The sequence below is a fragment of the Pelecanus crispus genome, chromosome 9 (assembly GCF_030463565.1).
Source record: "Pelecanus crispus isolate bPelCri1 chromosome 9, bPelCri1.pri, whole genome shotgun sequence".
NCBI classification, from domain to species: Eukaryota; Metazoa; Chordata; class Aves; order Pelecaniformes; family Pelecanidae; genus Pelecanus; species Pelecanus crispus.
Genome location: NC_134651.1, coordinates 24,652,024 through 24,667,960, shown reverse-complemented (window position 1 = coordinate 24,667,960; position 15,937 = coordinate 24,652,024). Strand labels below are relative to the sequence as shown.

Sequence of the window (15,937 nt, the reverse complement as noted above, 5' to 3'; positions counted from 1 at the left end):
AAAACAGAGTCATGGAAAAAAAGACCTAATGAGGGTCTCATAACCTGAGTACCTCCTAAACTGGAGGGGGGTCCAAAGCAGCATCCTACATCCACTAAAATACATTACTGCTCAAAGAGAGAAAATAGGAATCTTCAAGCCTTCCTGCTTTGTCCACTCATCAGAGCATAAAACAAGAACATCAACAGGAAAGTACACTAGCTTGACAAATTTCAGCAGCCTTCAGAAGACACGACACTTCACACCACAACAGAAGACTAATAATCACAGTACAAAGCAAATTAAAGGGGCATAACTGGAATTCTCTACCTCTAAGCTACCGGTATGAAACCACAGAGGGCTGCAGGAGAAAAGGTACCCATAGCTGACATTAGACAAAGCAGAAAGGACAATGTGTCTTCTGGTGGTTTTGAACAACAAAGAGAATCCAGCTGCATACACTCTTCCAGGTAGTAAATTCATACATGTTTTCAGAACAACTCATCAATATAAAGATTCGATCTTCCATTTGACGACTAAACTTACAGGTCAGAAAGCTGGCAACAATTTTAGTTCAGGACAGGAAGCCACAACTAACTTCACAGCTTGCACGCTCTTCAGTTCGAAATACCAGTTCGCATACTATCAGTAATGCATATATTTTTGCTTCTAACATGGAGAAGGCAGCTCAAGAAACAAAAAGGCAACTAAAAATATATCTGTTTTATTTACCAGTTTTCTAAAAAGCAAAGTCATAAAAATTAGTCACAAGTGGCAAAACCAAAATATATTGCACAGTGTACAGAAAACATTGTTGACATGTTGACAAAATGTCATCACAAATAAATCATCGTACAACAGTTTGGAAAAATTACAGCTTCAGAATCTTATCTATAAATGGAGGCATGTAGATTTAAAGTTACAGGAAAATATTTTAATACCACCCTGTAAATGCAAACACTTTAAGGATGCAAGATTAAGTCCATAAGTAAGCACATCCACAAAATGCTCTAAAATACACTTTTCTCTTCCTTCCACTAAGTTATGGTTACAAGATGGTCATTGGAAAAAAAAAAAAAAAGAAAAAGAAATGAGAAGAAATTTAAAAAAAAAAAAAAGAAAAAAGCATGCTAAAGCAAAGAAGTTCAAAGTGGTTGAGAAATCCCTGAAAATAATTTGTATAATTATGATGCACTCCTTTTATATAAAGCTTTTATTTTCCCAAACCCTGGTCCAATTAAAACTATTTGTGTTTACATATAAAATTGGAATATATTTAATATGCTGGTATAGCTGCACTGTTCCATTTATGATTAAAACATTTAATACATTGGACTTGAACACCAACATTTTAAAATTTCTCATTCAGTTTATATTTACATTTATTTAAGTTTGACCTTGCTAAACTATTAAAGACAGGAATCAGATCTTGTCGGGTAGTGCTTCACACTACATTTAAGATACTTATTTTTTAAATTGTGATTCTACTTGTTTTACAAGTTCACACACACTGCTATCTGCAGAACCTGTCTCCAATTTCCTCATGACACTGTCCAGTTAATAACTAATTACTTTACATAAATTATTTCTTCCATTAAGCAAATACCAGTCACTTCTGCATGTTTTTGGTGGTGTCAGATCTAACTTCACATCCTCTTTGTATGCAAAGAGAAATATTTTTATAGAATGAAAATAACCTTAAATTTCAGTGAATAGAAACGTTATCCTAATAAAAAAGGAAATGCTTTCCATGAAAAATATTTTAAGAAAAACATATCAAAGTTAATTGAATTTCTCCATGTTTTTCACTCCAAGACCTACAGCTGACATCTAGCAATACTGCAACTAAATGTTCTTTAACTAACCAATATATTAAAGTTGCTCTTTTGTGTTCTCTTCCCACATCAAACATGTATATAAACAGCACAAGAACACAAAGTATACATATTCAAGTCAGTACAATCTCAGAGGCATTAAAATTAAATCCTTGACAGCAAAGGATTCCAGCCACACTAAGTTTTAGATTATGCAATTCAAATATAGTGAAAGTCAACACTATTCTCAAAATCACTTCTTTTTTATAGGAACTATCTTCAAATGACAAGAAATGCCTAGTCCTCTCTTGCCACATACAAGTTTGATGTTTGTTTAGCCACACAGGAAAAACTGATGGCCAACCCCCTGACAGAACAAATCAGAAATAAAGGTTAAAGTTATACCAACCTTTGTCAATAGTCACTGGAGCATATGCAGTCATCCTCTGTGGCCTTAGTTTTAAAAATCTTTAAGCATAAAGATTTCTTGTGTATAAATTCTCAGAAATGATGTTTCAAGGTAATAAACAGTTCATGGTATTGCAGTGTCCATTTAAATAAAAGGCTACAAAGTTGTCAGCGCTTGTCACACTTTCTTACACATTCACACAAATATTTTAGCCCAAGACCATCTTACAAAATTAGTTCAACATTTCTCTTAGACAAAAAAGGTTCCTACATTTAAAACTATAAGAAACAAAGAGGATGGGATCAACTGGTATGAGAAGGGCAAGTGTGAACTGATTTGCTTGAAGGTTATTTCTTCTACTATGCTGGACCACCTGAAATATTAAGAACAATGCTAAAGACCCACTAAGCAAATTGCTAGAACAATTTAAAATGCTGAATCATTACCAAAAGGAGATTTGAAGAACCATATGTATGCAAGGGGATTTTCAGTACTCATTAACCCACTCTACAAAAAACAGTAGGCATCGATGAAAAGTTTCTATAGTTTATAAAGAAATACTTGAGGCATAGAAGTGCAAAATATGAGTCTTCCTTTTTTAAAGAAAAGCTATACCATCTTCAACAACGTCCTTACTGGGAAGAGATTGCCACCATTTAAAAAGAGATTCATTCACAAATTACTCTTCTAGAGCAAGAAAAACATTTGTTTTTATGAACTGGATTCATCTTGCTGGATACAAGATTAAAACCTTTATGGATCATCACTGTAGTTTTGAAGCAGCTTTGAAAACAACAGGTTCCAAGGCTATGTCTGTGCTTCACTGACTTGACTCAGGGAAACCAAGTTGTTTTCCCCACTGTCTTCAATCATTTCATTAAGGTCCATTTCATGGATTTCTTCATCATATGATGTATAAAAATTGCTCTGTATATTGTCCTCACAAAAAATACACTCCTAAAAAGACAAAAAGAAAATTATAGAAACACTCAATAAGTCAAAGAAAAAAAAAAAGCTTTTCCAAACAACAGTCCATTTGCACGCAAACCCCGATTCCAAGGGAACATTTACATCTGTGCTGCAACTACCAGATATATTCCACTCCCCAACTTCCCCACACACAATCATTTTATAACATGTAGTAAATCAATACAAGTACTTGAGAACTCTACTGGAAGCAGTTATGTCATAAATCATTTATAATGCTGACATTTTACATGCACTTCCAATCACCTCTTCCTCCATTTGATTGCTAACCCTGCAGTAATATGTTCATGTCAGTTGCAGTGCTTAAGAGACCGAAGCAACTGTACGCTTACACAAGTTGGATGCTATAGTATTAACGCTGCAGTAACATTAACATCAGGATTAGGATTCCACTGCAATTCTCTTACACTGACTTTTGAAATACTTGTGCAAAGAGAGCCTCTGCATTTGATAACTTCGGTGCAAAAAAGCTACAAATGATGGAAAGCCCAGGGAAAAGAGAATGCAATCAGGTATTTGTGTGTGAATAAGTAAAATACACAGACAACAAATCAAACTGCAATGATGCTTTGTTTTGGTTTTTTTTTTTCTTTTTTGCTTTTCAAGCCATTAATCCACTTACAGAATCAAGGCAAGAGATGATCCCACGTGAGAAGTTTGATAGAAAAAAGGAACAGTGTACTCCCATTAATTTTGTACTTTCTAGAAAGCAATGGGCATAAATTTCTGCGCACAGAATAGAAATTTTTATGCAGTTTAGTTTCTGGCTGTGTCAATAAAGAATTCCAAACAGATATGCAGAAATTTAGAAACAGGAAGGAAATTTCTTACACAGTATTTACCACTACTTTGACGACTTATGGTAACTTAAATCAAGCCATAAACCACTGAGTGGAAGTTTGAATTAATTTTTTTCTCTGCGTAATTGACCAAGTTTTCGTAACAACAGGAATAGAAAAGTCTAGTGTAGGCAGCTAATAATTTAAGCACTGTTATACATGCAAAAATAACTAACTCATTTAAACTTACAGAATTAGCAACAGTTTTTGGCAGTCCACCTTGCTGGATCCATGGATGAACTTCAATAAGTTCTCGTTTTTGTTCTTCTGTAAATTTTGGCTGTAGTTTCTGCATTTGCTTTAATTTCTGCTTATCTTCTTTTAAAACTGTTTCCAAATCTCTAAAATAAAATGTATTTAGAAATTGAGCTTCAACAGTTTCTGGGCTTTATGCCTATATAAGGTTACACAGGCAAATACTAACATTTTTGAAGACTATTTTTGTTGTGGAATGTTAAGCTTACAACTCTTGGAAGAAAATTATATGTGGTTATTTCAGCAGCTTTCTGCATTTGCAGACAACTTTAATGCATCACTGCTGGCTCATTGTATTTTCAAATCCCATCAGTGAAAATAGTTTTCTTAGAGCTATTCAGGCAGCACCACTGGTGGAACCACCAAGAACTCCAGTTTCCCTCTGCTGCTGCTGCAGTAAGTTCCAGGTTCTCCCTCACTGGGAAGGCAACCCAAAACAGACACTAGATGCACATATGAGACACTAAAGCAGTAGTAGTACGATATGTTTAAGAAGGTCATCAAGAATTGATTAAACTTCAGGACTGAGAAGGAGAGATTTAGAAAACCCTGCTCTATTTGAGCAGCCAAAGTTCTTTCTCTCCCCAATGCCCCAGCTTAATTCAGAAACTTAAAAAAAACCAAACAAACCCGCACCACACCAAACATTTACAAGCTGTATACCTCTATAAAAGATGACAATAGAAAGCAAGTTCCAAGAAAGCCACAGCATACCTAAGAACAGGTTGGCTTTATACTTCTCTTGCTCTGGCAGTGAGCTTAACTCTTCTTATCACAATATCCTGTTGTGTACTATGTTCTCTTTGGCATACTTTGCTACCCTTACAGTCTACTGGAATTCCCATCTAAAGTTGTCAACCCTTCAGGCTACAAAAACTGAGAAATGCCAAGGTATTTTTAAATCTAGGGAAAAATTCTAAAGTTCTTACAATCTGTTCTCTAGTATTCTCCCCATCACCCCTGTGCTTCTGTATTTTGAAAGCTTGTTTTCCTTCCCTTCCAAAAGACTTGTCTTTACTGAAACTTTGTATTCCTTTCAACATACCATCCACTGTTCCCAAGAAAAAAACAAGATGATTAAAAAAAAATCTGCACACTTGTCACCCTCCCTCCCCCTATATCTGCTCTTCACTAATGAAGCAGGGAATGTTTTTTTTCAATAAAGTTTTTTCCTATTAGAAACCTTACAATTTTTACCTTCTACTTCCTTGTCCCTATTTGAATGGGAATTTATGGAGAATAATGAACATGTGGAAGTTAACAACCCAGGAAAAAAAAAAAAAAACTCACAAGGCAGAGAAAGCAGTGTGCCACTGAATGTGGCATCTCAAGGACAACAGCCAGGGAGTACAGATTTTCCATGCTACAGACCATCGTTAGATCAAAGCATACTTGCCAGGATCTATTAATCAGACTACGAGTATTTCTAGGAAAGTAGTTACAAATCACTAACCATAAAACAGCTTCAAAAATATACACAGTTAATGTCAGCTCCAGTAATTGATCTAAAAATACAGGTAAGTCTAATCTAATAATTTTTACTTTTTGAGAAATCCTTGTGTAGTATACAAAAGATATAAAGGAAGCAAGAATTCTTCTTGACACTTAGCTAAACATTAAAACCAATTACCTCTATTGAGACAGAGATTCATGTATCTCTTTCCTTCTGTACACCCTGCTCCCCCCAACATACATAAAGTTCATGAAGGCCTACGACATTGGAATTACCGTGAAGGTATCTGGTAAGTCATCATAACAGAGTCATCTGTGTTTGCCATCAAAAGCCATATAGGATCCTGAAGGACATATTTAATGAAGTGCTCACTTTCTTCCATTTCTGCCTTCATTTTGGTTTTATGATGATTTTCTGAGGAATCAATACTCCCGAAGTATTTGCTGGTATGACTAGTTTCACTACTACCTTTAAAAAGAAATTTAAAGTTTCATTATAAATTGTCAAATACATAGATTATCTGAATGCTTTTGAAAATAGAGAAGATTAAAGAGAACTAACAGTATAAATACAACCACTATTTAATTTCATTTTTTAAACAGAGGGAAATTCCACCCCTAAGTAACTGCATTAATAGTTTTAAAACTCAAATCCTGAAGCTAACTCTCCATTAAATTTCAACAGACTAATTAGCTTACTTAAATTAAAAACCCTGAAATTAAACATGAAGGAATACAGTATTTTGTCTTCATTATTCTGTCATACCTATATAATATCTTAATGGCTATTTTACACATACTTAAAAAAGGTTCTACACTGTAAATCAAGCACAATAGAAAAACTTTCATGTTACGTAATAAAAAAGAAACCAAGACTAAACTATGTAATGAGGATTAAAGACAATAAAGATTTTTACTTAAAGCACTTGATGTTCAAGCAGTGTTTGCAATACCTCACACTCCAACTCTTCTAAAATGCTAAGAGAGTACTCGCTGCCAGTGTTACCTGTTCTGCTCCCTGACATGCCACAGCCATTGGATCCAGACCCCAGAGACTCAGCAGCTGCAGATACACCACTCCCTGAAGAAGCTGAACCAGTGCCTGAACATGCATCTTCTTGAAGTAAAATGTCAAGCAGGACACTAGACATGGAGAGTGCATCGCTATTTTGAGCATCCATTGGAGATTCAGCCTAGTGATAATAAGAGGAGGGGAAAAAAGAAAATTAAAAACCAAGCCCAAAACCAAAAAACAAGGCTATTTCATTACTAATAATTTACATTTAGTATTAATCCATTTCACTTTATATTCTGTTTACACAGTTATTCAAAAGACAGACAACCACCAATAACATACGCCAAGACCAACTGAGAAATAATGAAATGGACTGATAGGCAGACAAGTGGTCCTTCAATAAGAGTGAGATTTCAATTCAATTTCTCTTTAAAAAAAAAAAAAAACAAACCCAAAACATAGTTTAGTGAGGAAGTAAGGAAGGCATTTGCTATTCAGTTTTGACAGCCCCTACTGTCCTGGACAAAGTCCAAATTTACCCAAGCCACCTAAGACATACAAGCACTTGCTCCTACTCAAATGTACCTCAAGGAGATTTGCATCAACAGTCCATGATTGTTACTACTCTCAATGCATGATGAGAATCATAGAATCATAGAATCGTTTAGGTTGGAGAAGACCTTTAAGACCATCCAGTCCAACCATTAACCTAACATTACCAACTCCACCACTAAACCAATTAAAGGTAGAGTAATAATTTCATGTTTCCTGGCTTGGTGGCTGGATTATTTTTTAATGAAAGTAAAAGTAGAATAGAATCATTAAGGTTGGAAAGGACCTCTAAGATCATCAGTCCAACCATCAACCCAACACCACCATGCCCACTAAACCATGTCCCAAAGTGCCACATCTACCTGTTTTTTAAACACTGCCAGGGATGGTGACTCCACCACCTCTCTGGGCAGCCTGTTCCAATGCTTGACTACCCTTTCCGTGAAGAAATTTTTTCCTAACATCCAATCTAAACCTCCCCTGATGCAGCTTGAGCCCATTTCCTCTCGTCCTATCGCTATCTACTTGGGAGAAGAGACCAACACCCACCTCACTACAGCCTCCTTTCAGGTAGTTGTAGAGAGCAATAAGGCCTCCCCTCAGGCTCCTCTTCTCCAGGCTAAACAATCCCAGTTCCCTCAGCTGCTCCTCATAAGGCCTGTGCTCTGGACCCCTCACCAGCTTCATTGCCCTTCTCTCGACACGCTCCAGCACCTCAATGTTCTTCTTGCACTGAGGGACCCAAAACTGGACACAGCATTCCAGGTGCGGCCTCACCAGGGGGACAATCACTTCCCTGCTTCTGCTGGCCACACTAGTCCTGATACAAGCCAGGATGCTGTTGGCCTTCTTGGCCACCTGGGCACACTGCTGCCTCATGTTCAGCCGGCTGTCAACCAACAGCCCCAGGTCCTTTTCGGCCAGGCAGCTTTCCAGCCACTCTTCCCCAAGCCTGTAGCATTGCATGGAGTTGTTGTGACCCAAGTGCAGGACCCGGCACTTGGCCTTGTTGAACCTCATACAGTTGGCCTCGGCCCATCGATCCAGCCTGTCCAGGTCCCTCTGCAGGGCCATCCTACCCTCAAGCAGACTGACACTCCCACCCAGTTTGGTGTCATCTGCAAACTTACTCAGGGCGCACTCAATCCCCTTGTCCAGATCATTGATAAAGATATTAAACAAGACCGGCCCCCCAAAACTGAGCCCTGGGGAACACTGCTTGTGACTGGTCGCCAACTGGATTTAACTCTGTTCACCACAACTGTCTGGGCCCAGCCATCCAGAAGGAAGAAGGTGTTCCCAGATGCAAGCTTCCTAGGCAAGATAATTTACAAGATAATTTATTTGTATGTTTTTAAGGGAAAGAACATTAACTATGCTGATTTCTAACATAAGCAAAACCTCACTGCAAATCAGTTTGAAGATTAAATATTGGAAGTTAAGGCTGACAGAACTTAGCAAAATACCTAATAATGGAAAGAACCACCTTTATCATTAACACATTCCTGAGCAAATGCCCGTATTGTCCTAATTTTCCAGTAAGTGATGAGGAAATTACAGAAAGCTACATTTTTCAGGTTTCTAAAGAATAGGAACTAACAGTTTGAGGAACTTCAAAAGAATTTGCCAGCAAAATTGTTACTATTAAGTTTTGTTATCGAGCTTCTTTTAATCCAGTAGAGGCATCTCAGAGCATGCTGTAAGTTACAGACTGTCACAGATGTGCTGTTATACCACAGCACAAGTCAGAAGTCCTTATAGAGATAAGATTTCAGAGATGTTATGTAGTGCGCAGAATAGATTAGTCCAAATATGTTACTGGATACATACATATGTGAAAATTTCTCCATAAGTGGCATTTGCACGACTATTTGCACAAGATAATTTTTTTTTTTTTAATGAAAACCAAACGTATTTATTCTCAAGATCATGAGATAACAAGTATGTAATAACAGAATGTGACAAGTTGTTGCACTGTAACAATCAAGTTTGGAGATTTCTCTAGAAAAGCATAGATACAAAAAATTCCATTTCTCTCTGTTTTTCCTCCATTCGTCCACCTTAAGGATCAATATCAAGAATATTAGGTAAAATAAATCATCTGGAAACTAACCAGGGAGAAAAGTTTAACATGGAGATCTAAATGTTCCCCACAGTGTGGGGAACAAGCATTTTCAGAAGTTTTTCCTTCCTCCTCCTTTATAACTTCTAATGTAGATACATGCTTATGACTCACTGCACAAAGTCATCTAATCAGCTGCTAGCATCAACACTAACAATGTTTTTTACCGATTACTTACAGTAGTTTAGATCTCAGACATGCCTAAAAGTAAAAGTCACCCCTTCCAATGCCTGCTTTCCTTTTATCAGCAGTGAACCCAAGTTCTGCTTTGTGACTGCACCATTAGATGCAGAGATCAGTTACAAGCCACAGCACAAGAGAAGCAGGAGGGAAGAAGGAGCCAGTCTAAAAGGTTTAGGTTGCAATTCCATCCCATCAGTGACTGAGCATTTACAAAGGTGCTCTCTGGTGCCTTTAAAAAACACTAATATTAATCTACGTATTTCTGTCAAAGAAACATTTATGGACATATTACTCCATCTGAAGTTTCTGTAAGGTTATTTGTTAAACTGATTTGTCACATTTGAATGAGCCAGGAAATTAAGAAAACCCTGAAGTTACCAAATAGCTCAGCGTAGTTTTAGTGTACCAAATAAACCAAAAATAAAGTTATGGTCTGCAAGTAATAATTCATTCTTCCTTTACCTTGATTGCTTGTTTGTAAACAAAGATGTGATTTTATTTTAAATCCACTTCTTTCAGACCACTTCAAGATTGTTTCCCCCTCCACACAAATTCACTAGCCCAAAACTTTTTGCTAAAAATAAAGTGCTCATATTATTTTAAATCTATTTCAGTGCTTTTCAATAGGCTTATCCGTATTTACATTTTTTAAAAAAAAGTGGAACAAAACTGTTTCAGGATGTATTTCCAAGCTTCCTAGCATAACTTTAGAAGAACAACAAGTTGTTCTTGATTTTTAAAGGTTAAGACTATTGTAATGGTTGGATTTCATGTTTTATTCAGTCTGCTGAAGTTTGAATTTATTAACTACAATTGTGAGTCCATCTCCTGGTATTACATCGACTGATTACTGTCTCTCATTAAAAAAAAAAAAAAAAAGTCCCACAAGCAAAAGGATTGAAAATGATGTAGCAGAGACAGGGAAATGGGAGGGTGAGGGGGAGAATCCATTTTAGGCATCTCTACGTATTAACAGCTTCAGATATATTCAAGAATGTGACGACAAAAAAAAAAACCAAACCCAAAACCACAAAACCCATCAGCATACTTACTGGTAAGGATCCCTTTCTACTACATTTATCAGTTGTCATGATTCTGCCTACGGCTCCTTCCTCACTTAAAGGTCCATGTAAACCTGCAGAAGCTCCACTTTCAGCAGTTTTTGTGGTTTCTTCTAATTGTAGAAGGTTCAGAGGAGAACTGCACCTTGACTGGAACAGAGGTGGTGAAGCCTGGTCTTGAGGACCCACTGACTGTGGAGTGCAGGAACGGGATGGCTCATTTCGTGGCTCTGTGACAGGAACCTTTTCACTCTCTGCTGGTGGATTATAATGGAATGGCTGTGTTGGAAAAAACGCCTGTTGTGGGAAAGGGCTGGGTGTAGTGAATGGTGGCTGTGTTGGAAATACTGTCTGTGAAGAGAAAGCGGAATGGGCAGGGAAGTTGGGTTGGCTGTGGTAAAGCGTTTGAGGTAAGTTACTGTTCACCTCTGGGTAGACATAGTTGGGGAGCACTAGAGCCACGACAGGTGTCATGAGAGGTGTAGAGAACTGGGATGGTTGCATAGGGCATGTATTTCCAGAGTCTGGCAACTGATTAAAACCAGAGAGTGAAGTCTCAGGAGCTGGTGGTACAGTCCCTGCTGCTGGAAAAACAGGAAGCGGATATGCAGGCATAACAGTGGGAAAAGACATCGCTGAATAGCTTGCTTGTGAAGTGTCTGATGGTGACCAAGCAGTAGTATTTAAACCTTGAAGAGGGAACCGATGGGGCAATTTAGTTCCCGAAGCTGTACTGTCCGAAGACTCCTGTGGTTTAATGCGCTTTGATTTCCTATTCTTTCCACTTTTCTTCCAGGGCTGATCCATTCCAGAAGTGCCATTTCTTTGTCCACGGCCACCTGTAGAAAAAAAAAACCAAACCCCAAAAAAACAAAAAACCCAAAACCACCACAAAAACCAAAACCAAACAAAACAAACAAATAAAAAAAAAACAAAACACAAAACCAACAACCATCAGGAAGGATCCTACTGGCAATCTGGCAGATCCCTCTCACCTTGTCATCCCTAGAAGTTGCTCAAAACTGCAGTTCTGGGCTTAGCCTACCCAAATGGGAGCATTTGGGAAGGGGTCAGGTTCACTTTTACCTCTAGTACAAGAGCTGAGCTAACTGGGCAATGAAAACAATGCTGACAGACCATGGAAGAAAAGAGAGCAGCAGTGGATCAATTCAGGCTCAAATGTGTGTCACCCAAACAGCACAAAACTGCAGAACAGTGGCTCCCAAAGGGGCAAACTTCCAATTACTCCAGCAATTACAATGAAAGCAGTATGGGACATGACTGAAAGCATTTCTAGAGAACTGAGGTCATGCAGGTCCATAATTGAAAAGGTGAGGGGGAAAAAAAAAAGCAGAAGGAGAGAAAGTACACATAAAGAAAAGAATTTCATGAGGGGAAAAAAGCATGCTACCTTTACAACCTTATTTTAGAAGTCTGCACCAAGCGACTCTTCCCCAGGTGAAGGCTGTCAGTTCATCTGACTACAGACATGAGGAAATCCATAAAATATCTTCTGGCACTAAAAGCTCCTCAAACTTTTAGTTTGCCTAAAACTTATTCAGATAGGCTGAAAGTTTCTCGAGTGTAAAGAACACAAGGGGACTAAAGGGTTCCAGAACAGGTTTCCTAAATCAAAGACCTGCCTAACTATTTAAATAAAAAATGAAAGATAAGAATCTGCAAGAAAATGCTTAGCAGTGTCTGACTTCTCTTCCAAGTCAAGTCAGGACTGAAATGGGAACAAGTCAGATCAGTATCAAGCACTTCTGAAAATGCCATCCAGAGTTCCTAGTCCTAATAAACAAAACAATCTCACTATTATGGCTAGTCTGTGCCATTTCCATCCCACTGATCACATTATTAACTTAAAGGCAACCAAACAATTATCAGATTGTTTCACCAATTACACAATAGTGGAACAGGGGAAACTGGATGTAAAGCAAAGGGGCTGAAAACAAAACAAAACTGCAAACGTGAAAAAGAGACAGATGGAAAGACAGAAGGAAAAGCAAGGGAATACAAGCATAGATACAGGTAGATGCATGACAGTAATAGTCTAGTGAACAGATAAAAATCAAAACATTACTAAAATGTCAGTTATTACATTAAAAGCTATATTCCACTTGCAGTCTTCAAGCAAGACTTATCAGAAAGCATTTTTCTGTGGACCTTAACAATGGCATGCAAGTGTCACTATTCACAGTGGCCCCACAATACAGCTAAAAATGGAACTGCCCTCTCAACAGGCTTTACTTCCTATATAAATACAAGTTTTATCGTGAAAACTGTTGCCATACCACGTTCACCAGGCCGTCCTTTTGGTTTATCTTGTAAGTAGTAATTGCAGTGGGACTGAAAAATATTAAGTCTCTTGATTTCTTTAAACTTATTCAAAAAGCTTTGCTCCTCTTTTTGTGTATGCACTGCGAGGACTTCCTTTGTAAGTCCCAGTTTTTTAAATGGCTCCTTTTCTTGATTTACATGCGCAGAGCTGGATGGAGGGGCAAGAAGTTGGCCATCTAAGAGTTCTGCTCCACTTGGACCATCTTCTATCATTTCTACAGAAATAGAAGGAAAAAATAAATCAAGATGAAGTAAAAAAAGCTCTGTATATGCATTTTTAAGTTATTGCAATTCTGTAATAATTTTGCTGTAAGTTTAAGATACAAATTCTGTCCCTACTTATTCCACTTCCATAGGAACATTTTAGCTGTAAGAAAATGTAAATCACAAGCAGATACTAGCTGTTCACATGTCTGAAGTTTAGACTTGCTAGCAATTGCCATTTTTGAGAAAATTTATTAGCAAAAGTCATACCTAATTCAGGTTGTGTTTTTTTGTCTCCAACATGAACAATGGTGCTACTGTAGCTACACTGACTTGTGAGAGAGACAACACTTTCAGGCTTGCCAGGTAAAGCCAAAGATGTTAAGTGAGCACCAACCACTGGGGGACCATTTGATTTACCAGATGCCTTCAACACAGCAGGATCTATTAAAAGAAATAAAGTTGTAGTATACTGAAAATAAACAAGAGCGAATGCAAGTTATATGCTGCTAGGTCGCAAAACAGTAGAGGCTAAACTGTGCTTGACAAGACACAAAATTAACATTTTACTTTATGCATTCCATCAAGTATGTTTTAGGAATAGAATGGCTTCTGAGCAACCAAATCCAATCCTCTACTTTCACATAGAGCCAAACCAAATATTTTCAATGAAGGACTTTTTGCTCTTTCCTGGTCTTCACTCTTCTTTCATGGTACAGTTTTGGAAGAAAGTTTCTAGCCTCTTCCAGCATAAGATTAAGTCCCACCCAGCTCCCATATTGTTGTACACTAATCTCTGTCATTAGCTGGTTATCCTAACAGCTTTGCTCTGAGCATCCACCTATTTAAATTCTCTCATCTGAAAGCTATACACAATAATCCAGCAGAGGTCATACCAGTGCTTCATAAAGCAGCATTAAAAGATTCCTTCTCTAGCAGGAATAGTTGGCATACAACATATTTAAGACCTAAAGTTTGCATTTTTCCTGACTACACTGGTGGCTTCATTATTCTCAGTCATCAGTACACCAAAAAGCTAACTAGAACTGCATAGACTACAAATGACAGCAGAAGTTGTGTTCCTAACTGCATGATGCTAGTTCTACCATTTCTTCCCCTTTAGTTCTCAAGACATTTCAATTCCTTCTACAGGACACTTTGCTCGTATGCATACCTATGTATACCAATACCTTCCAATTTGATTCTAAAAGCTGCATTAGAACTTCTTTTTGAAGCTTATCAAAAGGAAATATAGACAAGACCATTCCCAAGACCAATTTTTGAGAAACTCCACTAGACTCTTTCCCTTCAGCCTCATATAATGACAAGGTTGAATCAGCAAGTATCTTATTTACATATAGTTCTTTACCAATCTCACAATTCTTGTCCTAACCAAACGTTCTTCACTTTATCTCCCCATCCAGACAGGGACTATATCAAGCGCTATACCTAAGTCCTAACAAATTCATGGTTTTTGCCTACAGCAGACTTTTTAGGTAACTATCCTCAGTAATCCCCATCTTTTATTTTCATGGCTGGACATTCCTTTCAAATGGGTTCTTGTGCCTCACACAACACTGGGAGCAGCGTGGTGTTGCATTTTACCCTCTCTTGTTCCATTTTTTTTTTTTTTAATGTCCACAAAGAAGAAACAGAAGTATAATATGCTTTTTTTTTTTTTTTTCCAATTAATTAGCTGCCAGGTTCTTCAGCTGGTTGTTCTTACAAGTCCCAACTGTGAAACAAACTTCTTACATTTGATAATGATTCAAGTCCTAAAACTCAAAATCCTGCTGTATTTTGTACAGTATAAATAAGCTTACTGCATCTACAATCCAGATATTGAATCAGCTACTCAGTAGGGAAGATTTTCATGATGAAAGTTAGATCATCAACATGTAACACTCAGAAAACAGCTACGAGGTCATGCCTAACCTACACTGGTCATTATTCTGCAAATAAGTAACATCCAACTGGCTGCTAGCAAAAATCAATCAAGAAAAAACTGTGATATAGAGATACCTCCCAAAGGCTGTATAGCATTATCAGCTGGTTTTTGTTCATGAACTCCAGAAGTCAGTGATCCAACACTTGATGAAGGTTCACATTTTCTTTTTGCCGTACCAGGCACACTACAACTCTCCAAGTACCTAAAATACAATGATTTAACAATATTGGATATGCAAGTCTTAAGTCTAGAGGTCAAGAGTAATTTACACACTGGTTGCTTACCTGATGACACTGTCCAAACAGCTAATCTGTTGATAAGAATATATGGGTTGTTCTTTCCAAGCCAACTCTTCAGCAGTCACATTTTTAGAAGCAGCTGCTACTGCAGTATCCTTTCCCACTACATCTTTCACCTGACCACCAGGACCATTTTGTTTTTCTGTGAAAAAGAGATACCGCTATTATGCAATTATGGCATTAAATCCTTGCAAATTCCCCTAAAAGCAACAGTAAAGTTCTCACTTATACATATTTCTTAACAAGTCACAAGTTAACCACTGTAAAGCAAGTAAGAGGTTTGTGCACTAACAGATGGACATTGCATAAATATTTTCCTGTCCTTATGGATTCTTGGAGGTGTGAAGTTTAGTTCAGTTGATGCATACGGATCCAAAGGGAATAGATACTATGGCTATAAAAAAATAGGTATCATTAGAGTTGAAACGCACTCAGTATGAGGACAACTCTAGTGCCCATAAGTTATAACAAATTA

General features: G+C 37.5%; 1 protein-coding gene across 10 annotated transcripts in view; it reads right to left on the bottom strand.

The window, feature by feature from the left end:
- Positions 1 to 2,735: 2,735 nt before the first annotated feature.
- PER2 (period circadian regulator 2) overlaps positions 2,736 to 15,937 on the bottom strand; it is a 53,352-nt gene continuing 40,150 nt past the window's right edge. For all 10 annotated transcript variants that reach the window (XM_075716759.1, XM_075716764.1, XM_075716762.1 and 7 more), the window contains 9 exons: positions 15,448 to 15,604; positions 15,238 to 15,365; positions 13,486 to 13,659; positions 12,966 to 13,226; positions 10,660 to 11,507; positions 6,742 to 6,928; positions 6,012 to 6,204; positions 4,219 to 4,369; positions 2,736 to 3,159 (listed from right to left, as the gene is read on the bottom strand). In XM_075716759.1, coding sequence (XP_075572874.1) covers positions 3,010 to 3,159; positions 4,219 to 4,369; positions 6,012 to 6,204; positions 6,742 to 6,928; positions 10,660 to 11,507; positions 12,966 to 13,226; positions 13,486 to 13,659; positions 15,238 to 15,365; positions 15,448 to 15,604 — 2,249 coding nt within the window. In that variant the 3' untranslated portion in view covers positions 2,736 to 3,009. The remainder of the gene's footprint in view (positions 3,160 to 4,218; positions 4,370 to 6,011; positions 6,205 to 6,741; positions 6,929 to 10,659; positions 11,508 to 12,965; positions 13,227 to 13,485; positions 13,660 to 15,237; positions 15,366 to 15,447; positions 15,605 to 15,937) is intronic.